The sequence below is a fragment of the Ceratotherium simum genome, chromosome 34 (assembly GCF_057802395.1).
Source record: "Ceratotherium simum simum isolate JZ-2026a chromosome 34, ASM5780239v1, whole genome shotgun sequence".
In the NCBI taxonomy this organism is placed as follows: Eukaryota; Metazoa; Chordata; class Mammalia; order Perissodactyla; family Rhinocerotidae; genus Ceratotherium; species Ceratotherium simum.
In genome coordinates, this window is record NC_141933.1 from 11,801,763 (window position 1) to 11,824,953 (window position 23,191).

Genomic DNA, 23,191 nt, shown 5'->3' on the forward strand with positions numbered 1-23,191 from the left:
CCGGCGGATGCTCAGAGAGGGGCAGGCAGGGTCTGGGCCAAAGCCAGGTCATTGGCTTTAATAGTAACGATGAAGATGAGCAGGGCAGAATTAAACCGCTGTCTGATCGCCAGGCCCCAGGCTGCAAGAAGCTGGGGGTCAGGAGACAGGAGTCGGGCACCCACAGCTAGCCAGAGGAAGGGACCCAGAGGGGATCTGAGAGGAGGCTGGGCCACACCCCCATCCTAGTCACCCCGCCCTGGCATGGCTGGCTGGATGCTTTTCGATGCTTACTTCAGCTGGAGCAAGGGGCTTAAGCAGCACCTCCCCCGGGGCCGTGGTGGGGGTGGCCAGCTCAGTTGCTGTGGAAACATGTTCTCAAGCTGCCCCGGCTGGTTAATTAGGGCTCAGGGCTGTGGTTTGGGAAGCCTGGGAGCAGGCACAAAGCTGCTGCCCCCTTTTGAGGTGAAGCCCACTTGGCCCAGCTTGAGCCTCCCCGCCACCTCCCCACGAGCACCTCGTTGGGGAGCCAAGAGCCAAGTGACCAGAGGGGCCTCAGGTGGGGCTGGGGCCACCTGGACTCCACCTCAACTTTAGAAGGAATGGGGAGGGGCAGATGGTCTGCAGGCACTGTCTGCTCACGCATGCCCCAGGCTCTCGGTCCACGGCAGCAGTGGCAGCCATGGGCCAGGCTGCAGAGTAAGACTGTGGAAGGGACGTGGACCCTCCCAGGAACCCAGCAAGATAGGTCTCACGGTCCCATTCTGTTGCAGAAACAGGTTCAAAGGGAGTGGGGCTGGTACAAGGAGAGGGAAGGAACGCCAGGGGAAAAGTGGATCTGGGGAGGGAAGCCACATGCTCAGTGGGCCTGCAGTGGAGTGTGCAGGGTTGCCTGGATCCAGCCACAGGCGGGGGCTGGAGGGACCCTCTTCTACTGCGAGGAAGAGCCAGGGAGGCAGCTGAGCCCCTTCCATCTCCAGTGGGACCAGCGGTGCAGCTGGTGAAGCCCCCGACACTGGATCTGAGTGTGCGAGTGACGGCAGCTGGAAAGGCGCTCATGACGGCTGGGCGCTGACTCGGGTTCGAGTTCCGACTCACCACTTAGTCACAGGCGACTTGCAGCAATCATCTCTGAGCGCCCCAAACCAAACTGGAACATGGTAGTGCCTGCCTCGTCTGGATGTTTCAGAATAAATGAGGGCAAAGCACATAGCACAGGGCAGGACCAGGAGCGTGGTCGTTACTGTTAGTGTAATATGGATGCTTCTCATGGGGCAGATGAGTCCTTGCTAGCTCGGGGGGAAGTCTGAAAATTGCCCTGGGATGTGAGCCTGCTTTGGTAGAAAGAGTGGGCTTTCAAGTCAGAGAGGGTCCACACTGCTGATGCGTGACTTAACCTCTCTGAGCCGGTCTCCTCAGCTAGAGAGTGGTGATAACTGCCTGGCTGTTGTCAGGATTCAGTAAGAAGGTGATATAAGATTCTTCCTCCATGGTAGGTGCACACTATACGTATTCTTATCATCTGTATTATTTAGTATTTCAGAGCCTGGGGCCACCTCTCCAGGAGGGAGGAGAGGGCACAGAGAAGGCTCCTGCAGGGGAAGTGGAGAAAGAAACAGGTGCCAGTGGTTGTGTCTTAAATGTGGTAGCCTGGTTCACACCCTGGCTCTCATCCAGTCACCTGAGGAGCTTTTAGAGACAGGGATGCCTGAGCCATGTGGACCTTCTGGGTCTGGGGTGGGGTCTGGGGCGGGACCAGGTGGCTGGGGAGTGGGCTGGATTCTAAAACCTCCCCAGGTTTTTCCAATGAGCAGCCACAGCTGAGAACACTTGGCTGGTGGACCCTCCCCCGGTTATCTCCTGTTTTTTCAATGTCAGCCTGGGAATGGGACACCCACGTCACCCTCCACATGTCTGTCCATCACTGGGTCGGCCCAGGTGCCCACCCCCAGGGGATAGGGACTGAATACAGGTGTAGCCCTCCTTGCCAGGGATCCTCAGCCCTCATGTGCAGTACTGCCCTCTGAGGCTCCTTTTAAACAATTCTGCTCCCCAGCCCCATCAAATCAGGCTCCTGGGGGTGGGGCCTGGGAATCTGTATTTTTAGTGTCCCTGCCTTACACAAATAGACAAGTTGCTCCTGAAAACTTACTTCTCTCATTTTGTAAATTACATTATCCTCAGAAACCCAGAGGACCACTTTCCAAAGAAATAGCGTGGAAACTCTGGAGATGTGAACAATCTCCCACGTCTGTTTTGTAGCCTGGGTTTCTGCGCTGGTGTATTTCACAGTGGGCCCCGCGGGGGGGGGAAGGGTGGAAAGCTGGAGGAGGGAGCTCGGGGGCCCAGCGTGCACCAGCGCAGCTGTGACCAGCGGGGGCGAAGGCAGCCTGGGGTGGGGCGGGGGCAGGAGTGGTGGCCGACCCGGGGCTTCCAGGAGAGGCTCGGGAGTGGCGTTCAGGAGACGGGGCCTGTCCTGGTTCTGCCCTCCCTTCCTGTGTGACCCTGGCCAAGGCACTTGCCCTCTGCCTGAGCATCCTCGCCCAGGTGGGAATGTGGGACGGGCCGCCACCAGCCCCACATTGCGACCAGAGGGAGAGCGCAGCTCTCAGCAGCTGGACTGGCCTCGGACACAGGGAGGCCTCCTGACTGTGCTGGGCTCTTTGGGGAAGGAGGATCCTCTCCCCCTAACCCTGCCGGCGTCTCTCCCACCCCCAGCTCTCCCCAGGCTCCGAGGAGGACGAGGCCCACGAGGGCTGCAGCCGAGAGAACCTGGGCCGGATCCAGTTCAGTGTCGGCTACAATTTCCAGGAGTCCACGCTCACCGTGAAGATCATGAAGGCCCAGGAGCTGCCCGCCAAGGACTTCAGCGGCACCAGCGACCCCTTTGTCAAGATCTACCTGCTGCCAGACAAGAAGCACAAGCTAGAGACCAAGGTGAAACGCAAGAACCTGAACCCGCACTGGAATGAGACCTTCCTCTTTGAAGGTGAGGCTGGTGCCCCCACCCCTCCCGGAGTCCCTCTTCCCCACCCCCCTCCCCACCCAACATGCACACAACGCACATGCAATCACACACACGTGCACAGATGCACACAGGAGTGTGCTGCCCTTCACGTCTTGGCCCAGTTAACGTGATGCATTTTCTGTCTTGCTGGGATCAGGTTACAGGGCCCAGTGGAGACGGCATCACAGCCAGAGGCCAAGGAGGAAAGCTGGGCCACCGCCCAGGGCTTCAGCCCAGACACAGGAGTCATCCTGAGGAGGGCAAGAAGGAAGGGAGGCACCCACAGGATGCAGAGGTGGAGCATCTGGGGCCACCATAGTGTAGTGGTTAAGCGAACAGCTGTGGCCCAGGCTGCCTGAATTTGAATCCCAACTTTGCCACTTATTAGCTCTGTGACCTGGGGCAAGTTCCGGAACCTCTCTGAGCCTCGGTTTCAAATCAGTACATCAGCAAATTGTAAAAGCACTTACAACAGTGCCTGACACCTAGTGTTTGTTAAATACACTCCCTCTGTTCCCAGTCTCTGCCCCTCCCTGCAACGGGACAGGCCCCTCCAGATGCACAGGAACATGGCCCCTGCAGAGGCAAATGTCCTTCTCTCCTGTAGGCCCTTCTTTCTTCTCTTTAGGAGCAAATTCTGCCCTTTGGGTGCCTGGACCCCCTTAGAGAGGCCGTAACCATTTCCCAGCAGCCCTGTTCAACCAGTGAGAACAGATCCCCATGGCTCCAGCTGCCAATGCCCTGGCTTTCCAGAACCTTCAGTGTGTGCCCCAGGGACTCTTCCCCATCTGGTGTCCCAGCCAGCTCACTCACTAAATCAATTGTCTTGGGTGAGACAGTGGCTGCTCCTATGTGTTTCTGGATCCTCCTCCTCTCCAAGTCAGCATGGGGGGCCAGTTTAGACGTGGCACAACCAGCAAGAGGCTCAGCCCTCTGGAGGTGTATGTAGCCAGCTGGTGGGTGGGGGGGAGGTTTATGGGCAGGGCCCTAATCCACTGGTCCCTTCTGCAAATGTTTATCTAGCATGAACTATGAGCTGGGCACTGTCCTGAGTCCTGGGGGTGCAGAAAAGAATTATGGCCCTCAAGGCATTCCTGGTCTAATGGAGGACAGAGATGTGTAGATAATTAAGCCACACACTGCATGAGCTCCCCTTGGTGGTGCTGGAGAACATTTCCCAGAAGAGGGGCCATTCAGGATGGATTCTGATGGATGCATAGGAGTTTGCCAGCTAGGAGCCTGCCTCCTCTGGTGTTAAAGGAGCTGACTCAGGTACAGGGACCTCTTGGAGTCTCAAACATTTCCAGAACTCTTGTCCTCATGCATTTCACCTGAATTGATGCTAAGGGTCACCTGGGCAAGGTCCCTGAGGGACTCCAAGATGAGCAAGACATAGCCCTCCTCAATATGAGGAAGGAGACCTGAAGGAATTCAGAGGCTGGGGATTTAGGGAACATAGGATTTCCTCTTCCGGCGAACCTGCTCCTATCAGAAGCTCCTCTGTGCTTCTAGCGTGTTCTTCATCTTCTCCATCGGTGGGGCTGAGGTGTTGTCTCCTCTCTCCTTCCTGCTCACACCTGGTTCAGGATCTCATCCCCTCGGGCCCCCAGGCTGCCTGCACCCCTTGGACCTCCCAGACTGGCCTCTCCTCCAGCTAAGCCACCAAAGGTCCAAAGACTCCCGGCTTCAGAGCTTCCCCTAGCTCCCTAGTACCTTTCCATCCCATCCAAGCTGCTTCCCCTGGCTCTCCCTCCAGTCTTAGTTCCTGCTCTTCCTCGGCACACCCCTGCTGCTCCCTCTGGCCACTTCTCTGGCATGTATCCATTCGTTCAATTATTGATTCACTTAACATATTTATCGGGTGCCTACTACGTGCCAGAAACAGTGTTAGATGCTGGGATCCGGTGGTGAGGACAGAGATCCCCTCCTGGAAGTCCTGGCCTAGGGGGAGAGTCAGACTCAAGGAAACCGATATTTATCAAGGAAACCGATAAATCTCTATTACAGCCTGTGATTCGTGCTGTGAGAGGAAATTGCTAGAGTGTAGACCAGGGGATCAGACCCCGTATGGGATATCAGGAAGGAAAGCTGAGACCCGAAGGAAGAGAATAGGCTGGGAGGGGGCGTGGTGGGGGCCGGCTTGTGCCGCAGAGGCAGGAAAAGCCGGGCACTGAAGGGCAGGGAAGAAGGCCGGTGTGGTCGGAGCGCAGTCATTGAGCAAAGCGCGGTCACAAGACGAGCAGAGAGAGGACAGCGGGCCGAGTTGTGGAAGGACTCGAAACCAAGGCAGGGCACACGGCTTTTATCCTAAGTGCACTGGGAGCCATTGAAAGGCTTCAAGCAAGAGAGTATCATGGTGTGATTTCTATTTTTAAAAGATGCCTCTGGCTGCTGCGTTGAGAATGGACCGTAGGAGAAAGTGTGCAAGCGACGAGGGCAGTTTGGAAACTCTTCAACTGTCTAGACAAGAGGTGCCGGTGGCCTGGACGAGGGAGGTGGCAGTGGAGAAGGGGGCAGCTGCAGGAGCTGTTGGGGAAGGACGGGCTGATGCGTTGGAAGGAGGTGAAGGGGACGCGTGGAGTCCTAGGACATGGGTCCACTCCTGTTTCTCTGCCTTGACCATCTCCCTCTGCCCTGAGCCCTGCTGGGGCTTGCTTTCTGGCAGCCATGGCCATCCCAGGCAGGGCCACTTGCCCAGACTTGCTTCAGGACGACTGGCAGTGGCAGGGCTGCTCAGAGAGCAAGGGGGCCACAGCCCGCCACCGAGATGGACACATGAAGAGTGAGTGAATGAATGGTCCCAGTTCTGCTCTTGATTAGCTGTGGGGCTTTGGGCCGGTAATTTAAGCCATCTGAGCCTCAGTCTGCTCATCTGTAAAATGGACAAGATACCGTCCACCTCGGAGAATTGTCGAGGGAGACACTTGAGACGGTGACAGTTCTTGCTAATGCTTCAGGAAGATCTTAATGCAGGTGTGGCATGCTGGGCCTAAGGGCCAGCCCTGCTCCTCCTCACGGGGCCTTCCTGCCCAGGAGCCTCACCCTGCCCAGCTCTGTGTGGCCCCTCTGCCCCGCCCGTCACCTGCACTGTCTGTCCCCCAGGTTTCCCCTACGAGAAGGTGGTGCAGAGGGTCCTCTACCTCCAGGTCTTGGACTACGACCGCTTCAGCCGCAATGACCCCATCGGGGAAGTGTCCATCCCCCTCAACAAGGTGGACCTGACCCAGATGCAGACCTTCTGGAAGGATCTGAAGCCATGCAGCGATGGGAGTGTAAGGCTCCCCCTGTGGGCCCCTGTCTGGGGGGCTGGCAGATCTGGTCCTAGTCCCCCCTCAACCTTAGGAATGTCAAGGGGGTTGTGGGGAGGGGGTGCAGATGGGCCACCTCGATGGAGCAGAGTTTCCACCAGCAGTCTCAGCACTTGGGGGACTCGCCTGAGCTGTGACAAAGAACCAGGGCTCTGTTCAGGGGCCCTGTGGGGGGCGGCACATAGACCTGCCAGATGTAGGGACACCACGTGTGACAGAGGTGATAGCAGAGAGGGGTGCGGGGTAAGCACCCAGGTCAGGGTGGAGGGGGCCTGGGGCAGTGGGGCCAGCCAGAGGGCTAGATCACCATTCCCTCCTCCTAGTCCCCACACCCCTCCCCACGGCCCAGCCTCACCCCTCCGCTTGTCCCTCCCAGGGGAGCCGAGGGGAGCTGCTCTTGTCTCTCTGCTACAACCCCTCTGCCAACTCCATCATCGTGAACATCATCAAAGCCCGGAACCTCAAAGCCATGGACATCGGGGGCACGTCAGGTGCTGGCCCTTCTCGCAGCAAAGGGTGGACGGGCCGGGGAGTTTCTGGTGACATGGGGGTCACACTGGATGTGGAGAGCAGGGCCCACGCTGTGGCCCTCACCCCTGACCCCCACACCCCAACTCGGGTCCCAACTCCTCTACCCTAGAGCCCTGGGTGGTGGCCCCCCTTTGGAGCATCCTCGGGGTCAGTGTCATCTTGGGCTGTCCTTCCCAGAATCAGGAAGAAAGGGACCACAGTTGCGGAGACCTGGGTTCTAGCCCCAGCTCTGACATCACTTGTCTGTGGCCTCAGGCAAGACCTGGCCTCTCTGGGGCAGTTTCCTTGTTCATGTCCACAGGAGGGCACCAGGAATGGCTCAAGTCCCTTCCAGCTCCTCCATCCACTGGTCCCTCAGATCCCCTTATTCTTGCTTGGGGCTTTCCTCACGCTCTGGGGAAAGCACACAGCCCCTCCTGCCCCAGCTGCCACACCTGGAAGGCGAAGGGGATCCCCTACTGCCCCTCTGACCCTTCCCTGACCTGTCCCCCAGACCCCTACGTGAAGGTGTGGCTGATGTACAAGGACAAGCGTGTGGAGAAGAAGAAGACGGTGACGATGAAGAGGAACCTGAACCCCATCTTCAACGAGTCGTTTGCCTTTGATATCCCCACGGAGAAGCTGAGGGAGACGACCATCGTCATCACCGTCATGGACAAGGACAGACTCAGCCGCAATGACGTCATCGGCAAGGTAGGGGGCAAGGCAGGTGGGGGCCGCACACAGCTGGCACCTGGCAAGGGTCTGTCCCGAAAAGAAGCAGCGGGGGTGGTGGGCGAGCGCAGGGCTGCGCAGTGGGAGACAGAGTCAGTCCCTTCGCCTCTCTGAGCTTCCATTTCTTTTCTTTTTTTTTTTTTTTTTTTGGTGAGGAAGACCAGCCCTGAGCTAACATCTGATGCCAATCCTCCTCTTTTTTGCTGAGGAAGATTGGCCCTGGGCTAACCTCCATGCCCATCTTCCTCTACTTTATATGGGACGCTGCCACAGCATGGCTTGACAAGCGATGCATTGGTGCGCGCCCAGGATCCAAACCTGTGAACCTCGGGCCACCGAAGCGGAGTGCGCGCACTTAACCACTGCGCCACCGGGCCAGCCCTGAGCTTCCATTTCTGAAATGAGGGGATTGGACGAGATCCTCACTAGGTGTCCTTCTGTGGGTCGATCAGTTCAGGACAGACCACTGGAAGGGCAGGGAAAGCAGGAGGTAGGAAAAAGATGTGCCCTGGATCCAAAAAGAGGTTTTCAGGACAGGACCCTCAGACAGGGTAAGGACCTCAGAGCAGTGTCACCCGGGTCCCACCTGCAGAGGGCAAGCTGTGTGGGCAGCGTCAAGAGCTACAGTCAGACTCCGAACACCTGGCTTCTCTTCCCACCTCATCTGCTGCCAAACAGCTGTGTGATGTTGGGCACATCACTTTTCTCTCTGATCTCCAGTGTTCTCATTCATAAATGGAGCTACTAATACAGACCCTACAGCCTTCACAGGGTGGTGTAAGAATGGCCTGAGATATGTGGACGTTCTCCTTGAAGAAAATGACCTCTCCTCATCGTATGAACAAAATATCTATGCCTGGCTTTGAGCTTTTCTAGGATGTGATTCTGTGACATCGACCCTTCTGTTTTTCTACTTTGAAATATCTGTTCCTGTGTTTGTTTATGGTTTAGTGTTGTGAATGTGGGCTTGGGAGTCAGACCACCTGGGTCCAGGCCCCAGTCCTACCTCTTAACAGTCATGACCTTTCTCAGCCTCATCTCCTCCTCTTAAAATGAGAGTAAGACAGTCCCAACTTCACAGTGTGCTGGGAGGATTAAATAAGATAACACAGGTGAGCCGCTTAGCACCATACTTGGCACGTATATGTTAATTACTATTATAATAAAAGTTATTTTTGAGATGTTCCTACTAAGGGCATGTGCGTCCATTCAGACGTGGAGGTTTGACCAGGAACAGTGCAGGAAGCCAGTGATCAGGGCGGGCGGAGAGGAAGGGTAGATGCCAGGAGCAAGTGAGGGGAGATGATGGATCACTGGGGCATGGGTCTGTATGGGGGAAACAGGAAAGGGCCCCCACAGGGAAGGGGGCTGAGGTGGAGGCACCCACAGACAGATGGGAATGGAGAACTTAGCTATTGGGGGTGAGGGAAGTAGCTGGTCTCAAAGAGAGCTGCCTGCCATGTAGCTAGGTCCTAGGAGCATGGCTGGCCTACCTGTGGTCACAGGTGGGATGGTTCCCCAGGATGGCGTCGTCCATAACCCAGCAAGACCATGTGTTCTGAGCAGGGCTCGGAGCCTGCTGAGTCCCCTCCTTGACCAGCTCAGGCCAAGGATCAAGTAACCATATCTACTCCTAAGCTCTTCTGAAGCTTAGCCTTAGATCTCAATTATAGCTCCTTTAAAACAGTCCTACTTTCTGCTGGGTAAACCAAGCTGAAGGTGGATTTGTTCTCACTTTGGGCCAGGGAGCTTAGGGAGCCCTAGCTCTTAGCTAGCCACCAGTCACAAGGCTTGGGGCAGCTGGGGGATCCTGCCCACAGCCCCACAAGGCTGGAAAGCCCCTAACACAGAGGCCAGCTGGGTCAAGCTGGTAGGATAGAGCCCAAAAGACCTGGATTTGCATCCCTCTGCACCACTTATAAATTCTGTGACTGTGGGGAAGTCTCTTAACTCCCTGTACCTTAGTTTCTCCATCTGTAAAATGGGGATAATAATATACCTACCTCAAACACAACGGGTCAAGGGTCTAATTTGGAAGGGCCAGGCATGCCCAGGCTCCCAGGGGAGGCCCAGCAAGGAAAATGGGTCACACTGGCAGAAGGGAGGGAGGAGAGGGCCTCTGTGGTTGTCACTGCGGGTGGAGGCCTCTTCTCTCCATGATCATGTCTTTGTGGAAATGGAGTGTCACCCCCTGGTGGGGGTAGGGGACGATGCCTCGAGGAGTGCCACTAACGCCGTCCTCTTTCCTTTCTCCCCAGATCTATCTGTCCTGGAAGAGCGGGCCCGGGGAAGTGAAACACTGGAAGGACATGATTGCCCGTCCCCGGCAGCCTGTGGCCCAGTGGCACCAGCTGAAGGCCTGAGTGGGGCCAAGGAAGGCCCAGGGGGCTGAGGGCCTGGGTCCCATCATGACCACACCACTTTATGCACAACGCCCGGCCTGGCCCCCCTGCCATGGGTGAGGGGAGGACCCTGAGGGCTCGGCCAGGGAGGGGTCCCAGGAATCTATTGGGCCTCATTTCTAGGAAGTACCAGCCCCATCCCCCACCGGTCCAGCTCTGGGGGAGGGGCTCTGGGAGCCATTTTCCTGCTTTGCCCCTTCCCTTCCTGACTTGCTGATACTAAAGAAGTGGGGGAGAGCGCGAGAGCCAGACGGGCAGATGGGCAGATCCCTCCAGAGGCCCGCCAGGTGGGCACGGTCCCCCGTTTTCTTTAAGGCAGTGCCTGGAGTGGAGAGAAGCCGCCCCCTCCCCAGCCCACGATGTGGGCCCAGGAAGAGGGGAGGCCGAGGCGTTTGGCCCCGGCCTGGCCAGGAGAGGCCCGTCCCAGGGCAGTTTCAGGTGCCGGCTGGGCCCTGAATGCCGAGGATAGTATATAGCCTGCTCCGGGGTCCTGGAGCCGCAGCTCTGTGTACTTGTGTTGTGTCCACCACATGTGTGTGCGTGTGTGTGTGTGTGTGTATGGGGGTGGGGGCACTTGCTCCCTGTCCTCCTGGGGCCGGCAGTGCTGAAGACTGCAGAGAGGGCAGGGTTTCATGAAGTGAGGTAGGGCTGGAGGCTGGGAGGGGTCAATGCACAGAGCCAGGGGGTGGGAGAGGAGAGGCAGGTGAGGGGTGAGTGGGGCGGGGAGGGAGAAGTGTGGTGGGGAGAGGGGCAGACACTGGAGCTGGGCTGAGAACTGGGCTGCCTTCTGCCATCCTTCCCCCCAGTGCCCTTCTCTGCTCAGAGTTCCCCAGTAGCTTCCCCAGCGATTTCATCTCTTGAACATTGCTTCACATCTTTCAGGTACCTGTTGTATGCATCACATTCCACCAGGAGTCACCTGCTCCCTTTCCTTCTCAGGGGTCTTGAGCCCCCACTAGGTCTCTTCCCTAACACCCTCATCCAAAGACACCCTCCGCCTTCCCAGATCTCATATCCCAGCCACGCTGGCGATATTCTCCACGTTTGCTCGCTTCCTTCCCCTTCCTCGTCTCTCTGTGCACACCTCCCCATCTGCACACTCCACCCCTCCATCCCCTGGTTTCTGATCTTCCATCACCCGACCTTCCCCGGAATGTCTTCTCACCTTCCCTACTGCGCCTGGTCCCTCAGAGCAGCTCCTTCTGCCCCTCTTAGTTCAGGCCAAGGAAGCAGGGAAAATTCCAGGATTCTATGAGTTCTGAGATAGCCCCACACAAAGAAGCTGTGGTGTCTCCGCCTCAGCTGCTGCAGAGACTAGAACTGGCTTCCCCTTGGAGACAGCAGATTTCGGGATGATCCTTGCTTAAGCCCGCGCATCCCCAGGCGAGTCCTGGTATTGATAACAAGACAGCTGGTGACAGCCTCGAATGCAGGGTCCCGCGAGCCAGGCCTGACGTTCTGGCACGCACCGCCAGGGGGAGCCCGGACACCACAGTCTGCGGCCGTGGTCTGGGACCACAGCTCTACCCCAGACGGGCCTGACGCCCCAGGAAAGGACACTCTGGATAGGGTCCCCACTTACAGAGCACGGCAAGAGCATAGGCATTTGAGAACCATTTTCCTACAGTAGGCTTCCCCTTGAGCTGAGCATTCTGCTCTGTGCAGTAGACGGGTCGCGTTTGTGCCCAGGTCAAAATTTTCTTACAGTGAATTTCACACACCCCACCCCACCCCTCCCCCAGGATCTGGAGGACTATCGTACAAAGTAGGCGAATCATTTTGTAGAGTGAAGAGTGCTCACGTAAAGCAAATAGTTACCCACATTCCTTGTAAATCCAGATTTTTCTCTATTGTAGCTTTGCTTAAAATGGGGGTCTGCCCCCACTGCACGATCCTTATTGGGAGAGCCGGGGGCCCAGCCCCCAGCGTGGATGGGAGGGCAGCGACTCCGGAGGCTGTGTGCTGCCGGAAGCCTTGAGAGGCAGAGGAGATCTGTCATCCTCCATCCCTCTCTCAGATCCTGTGCCCCTCCACCCCGCAGGAGGCGGGCGAGGGAGCGGGCCCCGCGCCACCGCCCCAGGTCCCTACGCCTGCAGCAGAGAACCTCGGTGACTGAACCAACTTGCGTTGAGTGGGCGGGGCAGCTGCACCCTCCGAGCCCCGCCCACGGAGCTCTTAGCCAATCATAGACAGAGAGCATCTCCGGGCGGAGTCTGTTCCCAATCTGACCCCAGCCAGGCACATCGTGAACCGGGCTTGGGGTTCCCCAACCCCTGACGCCCAGTCGGAGCTCCCAGACGCGGGGGAGGGGCGGCAAGTGGTGGGCCAAGGGCCTGGCGGGCTAGCTCTGGAGGAGGCGGGTGGAATGGGATGAGGGCGGGGGCGGTCTGGGGCTGTAAGAGAACAGAGAATGGGGGAACTTGAGGGTGGGGGGAGGGCACCGCAGCCCTGCCACCGTCCCAGGACGGTGGGCAACTCACCCCCCACTCCCGGAGCCTCAGTTTCCCCATCCGTAAAATGATGGTAATAATACTTCACCTACCTCATAAAGGAGGTTGTGAGGCCGCCGTCACCTGACCTGGGGGTGGAAGCGGGAGGGCTCTGAAGGTGCTACCCGCGAGCAAAGTATTATTACCGTAGCCTGAAAGCAAGGCCCAGCCGCCCCTCCCCCCACGGCCTCCAGGGCTAGCCAGGCCACCTGGGCCCATCTGTCCTCACTGTGTCCCAGGTCCCTTCATGAGCGTCGTCCGCCATCTTCGTGGGCACCCTAGACTTGGTCGTTTCCTTGTTCAGGTATCTTTTCTTGTGACCATCTCCCCACATAACTGCTGTACAAATTCCACCTACCCCAGGACCCCACACCTGCCCACTGGCGCCAGACGCCAGGAAAGGGACAAGGAAAACAGCCACATAAAAGCCAAGGGGAGCCCCCCAGAGCCCCCAGCTTGGCTGGGGCCCCAGGGGTGGGGATTGGTGGCCGCTGTCTGTATTGTGTTTGAGTCCTTGAGCGCAAGTGTTTTATATAAAAAAACAAAAACAAAAACCCACTCGCACAAAAAAATTTGCAGCGAAGAGAAATGAAGAAAAATTGAAGAAAAAAAAAAAGGAAAAAAGAACCATACACAATTTTTTCCACCACACGCACCCTCTAAGCCAGCAAGATTTCCTCTTTGCAAAATCATATTTTTGTGGGAATGGGCCCTGCTTTTTGTGGCAGGGCCCGTTCTGATTAATAAAGGATCGTGAAAATGTAGGGCCTTGGCTGTTTCCTCCGTGGGTCCCAGCAGTCCCTCACCCCCCAGGGGAAGAGGCAGTGGGGTGAGGGGGATGGGGAGCCTGGGGCTGAGTTTTCCCTCGTCACCTTTGGGATTTGGCTTCACTGGTGGTGAGGCCCTTCCGGCCCATCAGATCTAGAATGTGAACCCACCCAGAAGGCAGGGGAGCAGCTACATCTGCCGGATCAGGCCTGAAGCAACGCTTGTTGGGAGTGGGGTCTCCTCGAGGTCTGAGGGGTGCCCCTCTAGCTCACCCAGCCTGACATCCCCTCCCTCAGTTCCTAGGGGACTCTCATCACTCTCCAAGGCAAGTTAGACAAACCAAAGAGGACCCTCCACCTTCCCCACCACCACCTGAACTCCGGCTGGGCCACTGTGGTTTCAGGCCAGTGTCTCCTCCTCCTTCCTGGTCCCTGTGGGGACAAGGAAAGGGCTCCGGGTCTGCTCGCTGGACCTGTGGCTTCTCTCCACCCTTTTCTGGTTTAAGCCTTTAGGATTAGAAAAGTCTCTCCAATTCAAAAGAGACCATGGCCATTCCTAGTGTGAGGACCTGGGAAGCTGGGCCGGAGGGTCTTCCTTCTCCAGCCACTGTGGCCCCTGGCAAGCCATTTCCTTCCTCCCCGTCTCAGTTCTCTGGGTCCACAAAAGAGCAATTAACCATCCCACCCTGTCCCCTTCTCTCTTCATGCACAGCCCAGGGGAAGCTGAGGCCAGGCAGCTCTCAGGGTCCTTCAGAAGGAAGGACATCTGTTACAGGCACGGAAGGAACGGGTACCCCTCCGTTGTCATGTGCCCACCCACTGGCCTCTGCCCCACCCTGGAGTGAAGGGGGCCATTGCGCCTCCTGCTCCCCAGCACATGGGGCTGGCAGCTCCTGCTTGTGCTGCAGGAACTACACCCACCTGAAGCCGCCCGCACTCTCCCTTCCTGCCCCCATCAATTCCTGACAACCTGGTTTAAATGTCCCATTCAAAGGTGGTTCTTTCTTTTGGCTTCTGATCTCTGGCCCAGAGACTGGAGGGAACCCTAGGGTCAGGTAAGTAGCCTCAAGAGCACTGCTTGCCAGAACTTCTGTTCAGGCTTTCTCTGGGAAAACAGCTCTGGAAAACTGGACCTGAAAACAGGGACAGCTCGGCCTGGCAGAGGTGGCAGCCCCTTGCTGTGGGTTTAGGGCCTCCTCCTGGACTTTGTGCCTCGTTCTCCTGCCTCCACTTCATTGGGTCTCTCTTCACCCATGCTACACCGAGAGACTCGCCATCCAGCCCTGTGCCTGGGACCACTGCCCTCTGGTGTCTCTTTCTCCTGCAAATCCCTCCTGGATTCCACTGCTTTCTGGAAGGCCATCCTGGGCTATGTGCTGCTCTCCTCTGCCTCCCTCACAAAGACAACCAGAAGGACACAGCTTGAACACACTGTATGCCCCAGCCCGTGGCACCCCAGACCATCTGTGTCCCTTGAAGATGCCCTGCTCCCTGTGTCTGTCCTTTGTGTATATGTGTGGTGTCTCATTTAGATTGTGCGCCCCGGTGGGCAGGGACCCCTGTCTGAATACACGTTCTGTGTGGCACACCTGGGTGTGTTAATAAACGTCCATCCTCTGAACAAGAGTGCCCCAGTGTCTTAAGGAAGCTCTGGGACAGATGGCTGAGTGAGCCCATGTGGTGGCATTGGAGGCAGGGAGGTGCTTCTGGGCAGGGCCCCCAGTCCCCCAGCACCCTGTTCTGCTTTCCCAAGCCCCTGAGGGTGGGCAGGAAGAGGGGGATCTTGGTAACAAAGCTAGGAAAGGATCCAACCCTCCCGCCCCCATCGCTGCTGTTCTGCAGGCCAGGAGATCTGGCTGTCGGGAGGCTCCGCGAGGAAGAACAGGTTACAACTCCCACCATTCCACACCCAGACCTGACCACCAGCCAAGGACAGAGGGGGTCTCTGTGGTGTGGACTGAGCACTGGGTTAGGAGGCCTAACACCCATTTATGGGCAAGTCACTTCCCTCCCTGGGTCTGTTCTGACGTCTCTGCTTTTCCCATCACAGTCCCCACAGCCTGCCTTCCTGCTCAAATCTGCCAACTCCCTTGGCCTCTGCCCTGCATCTCTGGCACAAACAAAACCCTTCCAGGGCTTTCCTGCCCTACTTCCCCATAGCCCACCCACTGCTGACCGCCCCTGACAACGCGGGGACCAACAGGCATGGCCGTTGTTACAGGTGCCCCTTCAAAACTTGTCTCACCTTCTCCCTGCTCCCCCGAGGCCAAGCAAGAAGTCACAGGCAGTTAGGTGGAGGGGTGGGCTAGGACTCCTAATGCCGTGCTCTCTCCATCACAGACGGGAGCTGTGATGCCCAGCTGTCCCTGGCAATAGCCCCTTTTCTATCCTGGTCTCCCCTGTTTCCATGTGGAGTCAGAGACACTCAATAGTGCTCTCAAACCGGGCATTGGCACTCACTTTAACCAAACTTCCTGGGAGTAACTGGCTCCCAATGGTGAAGGGCAAGTGAGTAGCAAAGCCAGGACCAGGCCTCAGGATGGCCCAGGAGGGACTCATCACAGGGCCTTCGCCCCGACCTAGGTGAGTGCAGCAGAGGGAAAGGTAAAGAGAAAAAGACCAGAGAGAGGAAAGAAACCTGGGCGGTTATTCCCGGGTGACTGTGGCTTGCCTCACAATCCCCCTTCCCCTACATCTAAGATTTGCCTGCAGGGAAGGTAGACAAACACCAGGCTGCATGGAGCACTGAGCTGCAGCCTCAGATCTAAATAAACCCAATTCCTTGTGTGCAGATGGAGACACTGAGGCCCAGGGGGGCCACAACTTGCTCAGGTCACTTGGTCAATAGCAGAACCAGGACTGAAACCCATGCCTTCTGATTCCAGGCCCAGGGCTATTTCCCCTATGCCATGATATGAGTCACAGGGCAAGACGACAGTCTCTAGGGGGCCACAGCTCCTACCCGCCTGAGTGATCTGAGATCTCAAATTTTTCCTTCAAGTTCCCAGACCCCAGGAAGGTCCACTGGCCCTGATGGAGCCTCGACAGGGGGTGCAGGGGCATCCTGAGGAGCCCTGGGAGGGACAAGGTTTGCAGCCAACTCCAGACCCCTCTTCTTCCTTGAGAAGGAGGCAGCCTCCAAACTTCCCCACCCCGCCAGCTCTTTCCACCCATTCAAGGCCTTCACGCTGGCAAGTGACTGCTCCAGATCCATCCCCAGACTCTTCCTCACCCAGGCCCCGCCCAGTGGCCAGCAGAGCTGCTGGGCAGGGCTTGACCTTTTGGACTCCTATGACATCAGCCCTGTTGCTATGGTGATGGGGGGCCTGGGAGCAAATTCTCCTGGGACATGGGCCTCCAGGCTTGCACTTTTACAATTTTCTTCCTTTCTTTAAATCTTTTTCTTCCCAACAATGAGGAGAGAAAGTAATACCATGACTGAGTCAAAAAGAGACTAAGACAGGGAGGGAGAGAGGAAAATGGAGCGAGGGAGATAGAAGGAGGGAAGAAGAGTCACAGAGGGGGAGGAAGGGGGTTGGTCCTAGTGAAAGAATAGAGAAAGGTCAGCTCAGCTTGAGGGAGATTCAAAAACATTTTGAGTCTGGAACCTGAGAATTAAGCCGAAGGAGCCCGAGGGAGCGGGGTGGGGCACTGGGAGGCAGAGAGTAAGACTCAGCAAGACCAGAGATCAGCCTCGAGCAGCCAAAGCCATTTGTGACTGAGGATAATTACTTGTTCCCGAGACAGGACACGACAGTTGGCCGGGGCCAGCCTGGGCACGTGGACAGAGGGCAATGCCAGAGAGAGCCCAGGGTCCCCACAGCGATGGGACCCAGCGCTCCCAGGGCTTATAAATAAACAGCCATGTGGGAAACGCACATTCTTTCTCCAAGAAATATAATTTATGTTTACAGCCAGTTTTTTTTGTCTTCCTAAAGAAAACATTACCAAGTGGGGCCCCTGCCCCTGACAGTGTCCCTGAGTGTCCCTGGCTCTGGCCCCCTCCTCCCATTATTGCTTAGATGGGAAAGATCTGGCGCTGGGAATTGCAAAGCGAGGCCCCACTCATCACCCCCTTGGGGCTGTCCCTGGTGACGGAGTAGAGGCACACAATGCTCGTCCCATGCCCCACGCCGTGCCAGCCACCCTGACGGTGCCCATTTAAGGGAATGGAGAGTGCAGGCAGTGGGAGAGGTGCTGGAGCAGCCTCTCAGAGCAGAGAGCCTCTCTCTTGGGTGCAGGAGGCCCTAGAGGCACAGTGGCTTCTTTTCAAACTTGACAGCTGGAAGGCTCAGGCTGTAGGGAAGGGAGGGAGTTCTCTTCTCCCAGCAAGTTTCCAGGCACAAGCTGGGAGAAGAGAACAGAATAAAAGGCAGTAGTGGAGACCTTGCCTTCTAAGCTCTCGCTTCCCCGTACAAATTTTAGGGGCCCTAGAGAGGGAGGTATGTACGGTAAGTCCTGGCGGAGGGGCAAGGGCAGCTGTGGTGTTAGGACCCCAGCCTCAGTTTACCATTTCTGTCCTGGGCACGGGCCCCGACTCCAAGCCCCTGCCCCTGGGCCGGGCCCTCCTCCAAGGGCAGTTCTGCCTCCTGCAGACATTCGGTCCCCCCAGAGGCAGTGGCTCCTGCACCAGAAAGTGTGGGTCTAGGAGACCCAAACTCCAGGAGGGAGGTTGGTGGGTGCCCCGGGCGTCCGGACTCAGCCGAGGTGGTGATTCGTGGACAGCGGTGACCCTGGTTCCGGGAGGAAGCTGGCACCTCTGTTGTACTGTCCATGACTCTATCAGAGACTGGACAGGGCCAGGACTTCTTGCTCGGAGGGACTGTCCAGAGATTGGCCACGAGGCAGTCTTCTTACTACCCAAGAAGATGGCCCCCAGGCCTACCTGTCCCCGACAGCTGGCCCAAAGTGGTCCCTCCTCTGCCCCAAGTAGGGGCCCACCGGTCCCACAGACCTTCCCAGAGCCCATCCTCCCACAGTGGCCGAAGTCCAACACTCAGAGCATAGGCTCAGGTGCCCAGTCCTGGAGCGGCTTCCAGGGCGCGGAGGCTGCCCCTGGGGGGCCCCAGAGGCCGAGAGCCCCCACCGCCTATAAGCAAGTCTTCTTCCTCCTCATCCTCGAAGGCCCGCGCTGGGCGCCGGGGTGGCGGCCGGGGCGTGGGCTCGTCGCGCTCGGCCATGCGCTCGACGGCGCCCTCGCCCACGAGGAAGACGGTGTCAGCGACGCGCGGGGGCCCGGTGACCGGGTTGTGGTCGTAGGAGAAGACGCGCAGGGCGCGCAGCGGGTGCAGGTCCGGGAAGCCGCCCAGGCGGTTGCGGTCCAGGTCGAGGATGTGCAGGCGGCCCATGCGCAGCAGCGCGGGCGGGAACTCCTCGAAGCGGTTGCCGTAGAGCCAGAGGCCGCGCAAGCCGGTCATGCGCGGCAGCTCGGCGGGCAGCGCGCGCAGCCGGTTGTCGCCCATCTGCAGCGACTGCAGCGCCACCAGGCGCAGCAGCGGCCGCGGGAAACGCCGCAGGAAGTTGCCTTCGATCCAGAGGCAGCGCAGGCTCTGCAGCTGCGCGAAGTCGGCGGGCAGCGCCAGCAGCCTGTTACCGCCCAGGTAGAGGCGCGTGAGGCTCGGCAGGCGACACAGGCCGTCGGGCAGGCGCTCGAGCTTGTTGAAGTCGAGCGCCAGGATGCGCAGCTCGCGCAGCTCCTCGATCTCCTCGGGCAGCTCGCGCAGCCCCGTGCCGCTCACGTACAGCTTCTGCAGGCGGCTCAGCGCGCACACGGCGCTGGGCAGCCGCCGCAGCCGCCTCCCGCTCAGCTCCAGCTGCTGCTCGCCGCTGCGCAGCTGCTCCTCCGCGTCCGACGGCAGCTCGTCCGGCGTGGACTCGGCGATGCCCATGGTCACCGGCCCCGGCCGGGGCCGCCGCCGCCCGGCATATCCCCGCCCTGGCCGACCCCCGGCCTCCCCGACGGGGCCCAGGCCGCACCGGCTCCGGGGCCCCCCGCCCCGGCCTGCCCCTGCGCCGGGAGGGGGGCCGTGCTGGGCCGGGAGGAGGCGCCCGCTTGGGGCCCCGCCGCCGCGCGCCGCGCTCGGCCTCCCGCCCTCCGGCCTCCCCCGCTCTCTCCGCCGGAGGCCGACTGGCTCGGGTTGGCGCTGACTCGCCACTTAGCGACTCGTCGCCCTGGCAACCCCCGACGCGCGCGCGGCTGCCAATGAGGCGGAGGGAAGGCGGGGCGGGGCGGAGCCAAGGTGCCGCCCGATCGGGGTCCCTGCTCCCGGGCCCGCCCCCCACCGGCCCATCCGACCCGCCCGGGAGCCAACGCGCGCCAAAGAAACCCAAGGTCCACCTCCGCAAGCCTGGCACTGTGCCAACACAGACCCGACGTCCGGTGCTGTCTACACTTCCAGCCACAGCGAGCCGTTTGGCGTGCGGTTGTGTGCGCTCAGAGCGGCAAATCAAAGAAGAAGGAACCGAGGACCGAGGAAATGCCGGCGCGCGACCCAGGACTCTGGACAAGTAGATGTCGAGGAGGGACCGAGGAGGCCGATCACTGCCAACCATTCATGTCCAGCGGCATGCGACCAGCCTCCCCGGAGACTGGGTCACTTTAGTAACTCGCAACAGCGTTGCTTTCTGTTTTCAGGGTGAGTCACATCTGAGGATTTGCGGGGACCCAGGGCTTGGCTCCGCCCCCGTCCCCTCCTCAGACACCCTGATTGCACAGCAGGTTCCTCCTTAGTGCAGTCACACCCCTATCTCCTGCCATGTCCCTCTAGCTATGCTCGAGGTCTGTGTGTGGCTGCCGCGGGCAGAGCGCTGGGACACCTGAGCGCCTTTGAGCCCCACCAACGATGACCACTCTCGTTCTGTGACCCTTCCTCCTGCGCATGCTCCCACCAACATCGTTAGCCCCTGCTTTCTCCCCTCCGATTCAGAGCTCTCCAGCCAGAGCTCCCGGCACAAACACTCCCCTAGGTATCGTGAGCCTGCCCTGTGCCCAGCACTGTGCTAAGAGCATCGCACTGAATTCTTGCAACACACCTGTAAGGTAGGTACCCTCATTACTCTAATTTTAAAGATGGAGAAACTGAGGCTCTGAGAGGTTTGATTGAGCTGGGTGACTCACCCAAGGTCACCCCCTCCAGCCTGTGCTCTTTAACCATGTACCACACCAATAAATGGAAACACTGGTTACTCCACCTGTGGCAATGAATTTTCTCACAACGGAGCCTCTAACTCTCATGACAAAACTATACGGAAGGCATTATTAATCCCATGTGACAGATGAGGAAAGTGGTCCCAGAGGGATTAGGCAAATTGCTGAAGGTCACAGAGTGAGTAGAGGTTACAGCCAGGCAGTGGAGTATACAGGCTCAGTGCCTCCCCCTTGACCTGTGTAACTGGTGTGACCTGTGTAACTGACTGGACAGACAGACCTCCGGGCAGCATCCTGCCCTCTGACCTGCCCTCATGCCCATCCCCACTGCAGGCAGAGAGGGAGGCCAGCCCGATGGCAGAGAGCAGTGGCCAGTGGAATCAGAGGATGAGAACCACACCCCCTGTAATGTAAGCTCTGCAGGGCAGGCAGGTTTGTCTCCTTCCTCTCTGGCACAGGCGCAGGCACATAGTAGATTCAAGAGAAATTTTTAACATTTTTTTAAATGGAGGCAAACTTCACATGCAGTGAAATACATAGATCGTTGGGTACAGTTTGGCAAGTTTTGACAACTGTAAACACCCCTGTGATATTTCCATCACTCAGAGAGTTCCCTTGTGTGCCTCTTCCAGTCGATCCCCACCTCCCGGAGACAACCATGATCCTGACGTAGATCGTCATGGGTCACTTTTGCCTGTTCTCAAATTTCATACAAATGAAATTATTCCGTGCCTACTTTTTTTGCTCCTGGCTTCTTTTGCTCAGATACTCCATAAATATGTGTTGGATAAGGGAACGGAAGGGCAGAGCCATAGCAGTTGTGATGGGGCAAGGGGTGTCAGGGGGTGAGCAGGGGATGGGGGACCCAGAGGCCGGTATTGCTCTGAGCCAGGAACGAGCCTCAGATCCCTGTCCTGGGAGGGAGACTGACAAGAGGCAGGTGGCTCTCCAGGCTGAGGTAGGGGACCCAGGCAGAGAGTAAGTGGAGGCCAGATCTGGGGTGTAGGAGGCTTCTGAGCCCCAGCCAGAGGGGCTTCAATCTCCTTCCAGAACTCACTTAAGCCCTGGTCCAGCTCTCTCCCTTCTACTCATCTGGGAGAACTTTTTAGAAGAGGTGATGCCTCTGAGACCAGTAAGCTGAGGAAAACCCAGCCAGGCTGATAGGATGAGGATAAGCACCTCCCCACCCCCACCCCCTGCCGCCCCCCTAGCAGTTACCCCGAGGGAACATTCGCTGTGGAGGAGGAAGCCCAACCAGCCCTGCTTTCCACATGCTTGGAGCTGATGCTCCAGCACCAGGCAGCCCTCCTGGGCTCTGCCTGCCCAGCCCCTGCTACTCCAGCACCAGCCTGGCAGAGCTTCCTGGGTTCAAGGGCACAGAGGACCAGCCCTCTTCTTTCTCCGAGTCTTTTCCTTGCTCTCCCGGTAGATCCTGTACCTTCGCCTCCCACCAGGCCCTTCTCAGTGGGTAACGGCAAAATGTGCCAGCGTTCCGGGCCCACGCAGGCTGGCAGCGGGGCAATCGTGCTGATGAATCACGCTGGCACCGCGGGCGCCCAGTCCTTGTCGAGGCGTCACTAATGAATTAGCTTCACCCCCAGCATGGGGCCTCTCAGCCTTTCCCTCCTCCCAAGGAAAGCAGGAAACTGAGACCTGGGAGTGGGGAGCAGGGAGAAGAGGCGGCTCCCACAGCCCCAGGGATGGGCCCACACCCCGCCATCCCCTCTGCCCCCCTTCACGGAAAAATGCCCCCAGTACAGGTCCCTTGGGCCCCTAGAAGTGGCCTCTCCATTCCTAATCAAGAGCTATAACCGTCCCGCCCACCTCCAAATCTGTATTTTTTAAGGAAATTTTTGAAATACAGAAAAAGTACAAAGATCTCTGTGATAAACACCCCTGTCCCCAGTCTCCAGCATTGACAATTGCTCACATTTGTCATACTTGCTTTGAATCTATTTTCTTTTAAATAAAAGGAAGGAAACAGCACATGGAATAGAGAAGTCTCCTTTGTCTCCACTCCTGTGTCCCCATAGGCAGCCCTGCCCCCGCCACACTGACCCCCCCCAAGGTCCCCTCTGGTTCCCCCTCCCCTTTTGGGGCCAGGACCACTGTGGCCGCTGAGACTTGAATGAGATCATGGAATGTTAGCATCATAGGTTCTTAGAAAGCAAGGATTTGAGCCTATTAGAGCCAACCACGAAATATCAGAGCAGGGTGGGTACTTAGCTTCTCTGGGGGAGATCACAGGCTCTGTTAAATGTCTGCAAGAAGCTAGGGACCCCTGTTGCAGAAAAACGCATGGAGGCCGGAACTCACCCAAAGATGGGCACAATTCCCATGGGTTCATGCTCCCCCCCGGGGTCTAGTCCAGCTCCTTCATTTGGCAAAAAAGGAAAGTGATGATGTCCTTCATGCCACGGCCCGCGCCCCTTACCTGCACCAGTCCTCGCCTTCACTCAGTTATTCATTCAACAAACATTAAACCCCTACTTGTAACATAACAGACAAAACACTCCTGCCTTTGTGGAACTGATATTCCTGCGAGTGGAGATAATCAACAAAATGCATTTCACAGTGTGTCAGGCGATGATCAGGCAATGGGGGAAATACAGCAAGGAAGAGGGAAGGAGGAAGGAGGGGTCCATTGAAAGCAGAGTGGCTGGGGAGGCCTCATGGACATGGACGGGACAGCTTTCGAGGAAAGATGGGGAGGAGGAGAGGGAGCGAGCCCTGAAGACACATGTCTGGGGGAAGTGTGTTCCTGGCAGAGCGGTTGGCAGTGCCAAGCCCTTGGGGCGGGAGTGTGCCCGGCGTTCTGGAGCAGCCGGGAGCGAGGCACAGGGGCAG

The 23,191-nt window shown here is 58.0% G+C and overlaps 2 protein-coding genes across 5 annotated transcripts in view; one reads left to right on the forward strand and one right to left on the reverse strand.

The window, feature by feature from the left end:
* Window positions 1-10,624, forward strand: part of SYT7 (synaptotagmin 7) — a 59,078-nt gene extending 48,454 nt beyond the window's left edge. For all 4 annotated transcript variants that reach the window (XM_087422817.1, XM_087422814.1, XM_087422815.1 and 1 more), the window contains 5 exons: window positions 2,698-2,968; window positions 6,089-6,258; window positions 6,671-6,785; window positions 7,319-7,518; window positions 9,798-10,624. In XM_087422817.1, coding sequence (XP_087278943.1) covers window positions 2,698-2,968; window positions 6,089-6,258; window positions 6,671-6,785; window positions 7,319-7,518; window positions 9,798-9,902 — 861 coding nt within the window. In that variant the 3' untranslated portion in view covers window positions 9,903-10,624. The remainder of the gene's footprint in view (window positions 1-2,697; window positions 2,969-6,088; window positions 6,259-6,670; window positions 6,786-7,318; window positions 7,519-9,797) is intronic.
* A 6,453-nt stretch (window positions 10,625-17,077) lies between these two features.
* On the reverse strand, window positions 17,078-19,274 carry LRRC10B (leucine rich repeat containing 10B). The gene has a single exon (XM_087422819.1). It carries the CDS (start codon window positions 19,083-19,085, stop codon window positions 18,207-18,209), a length of 879 nt encoding a protein of 292 aa, XP_087278945.1. The 5' UTR covers window positions 19,086-19,274; the 3' UTR covers window positions 17,078-18,206.
* Window positions 19,275-23,191: the final 3,917 nt, after the last annotated feature.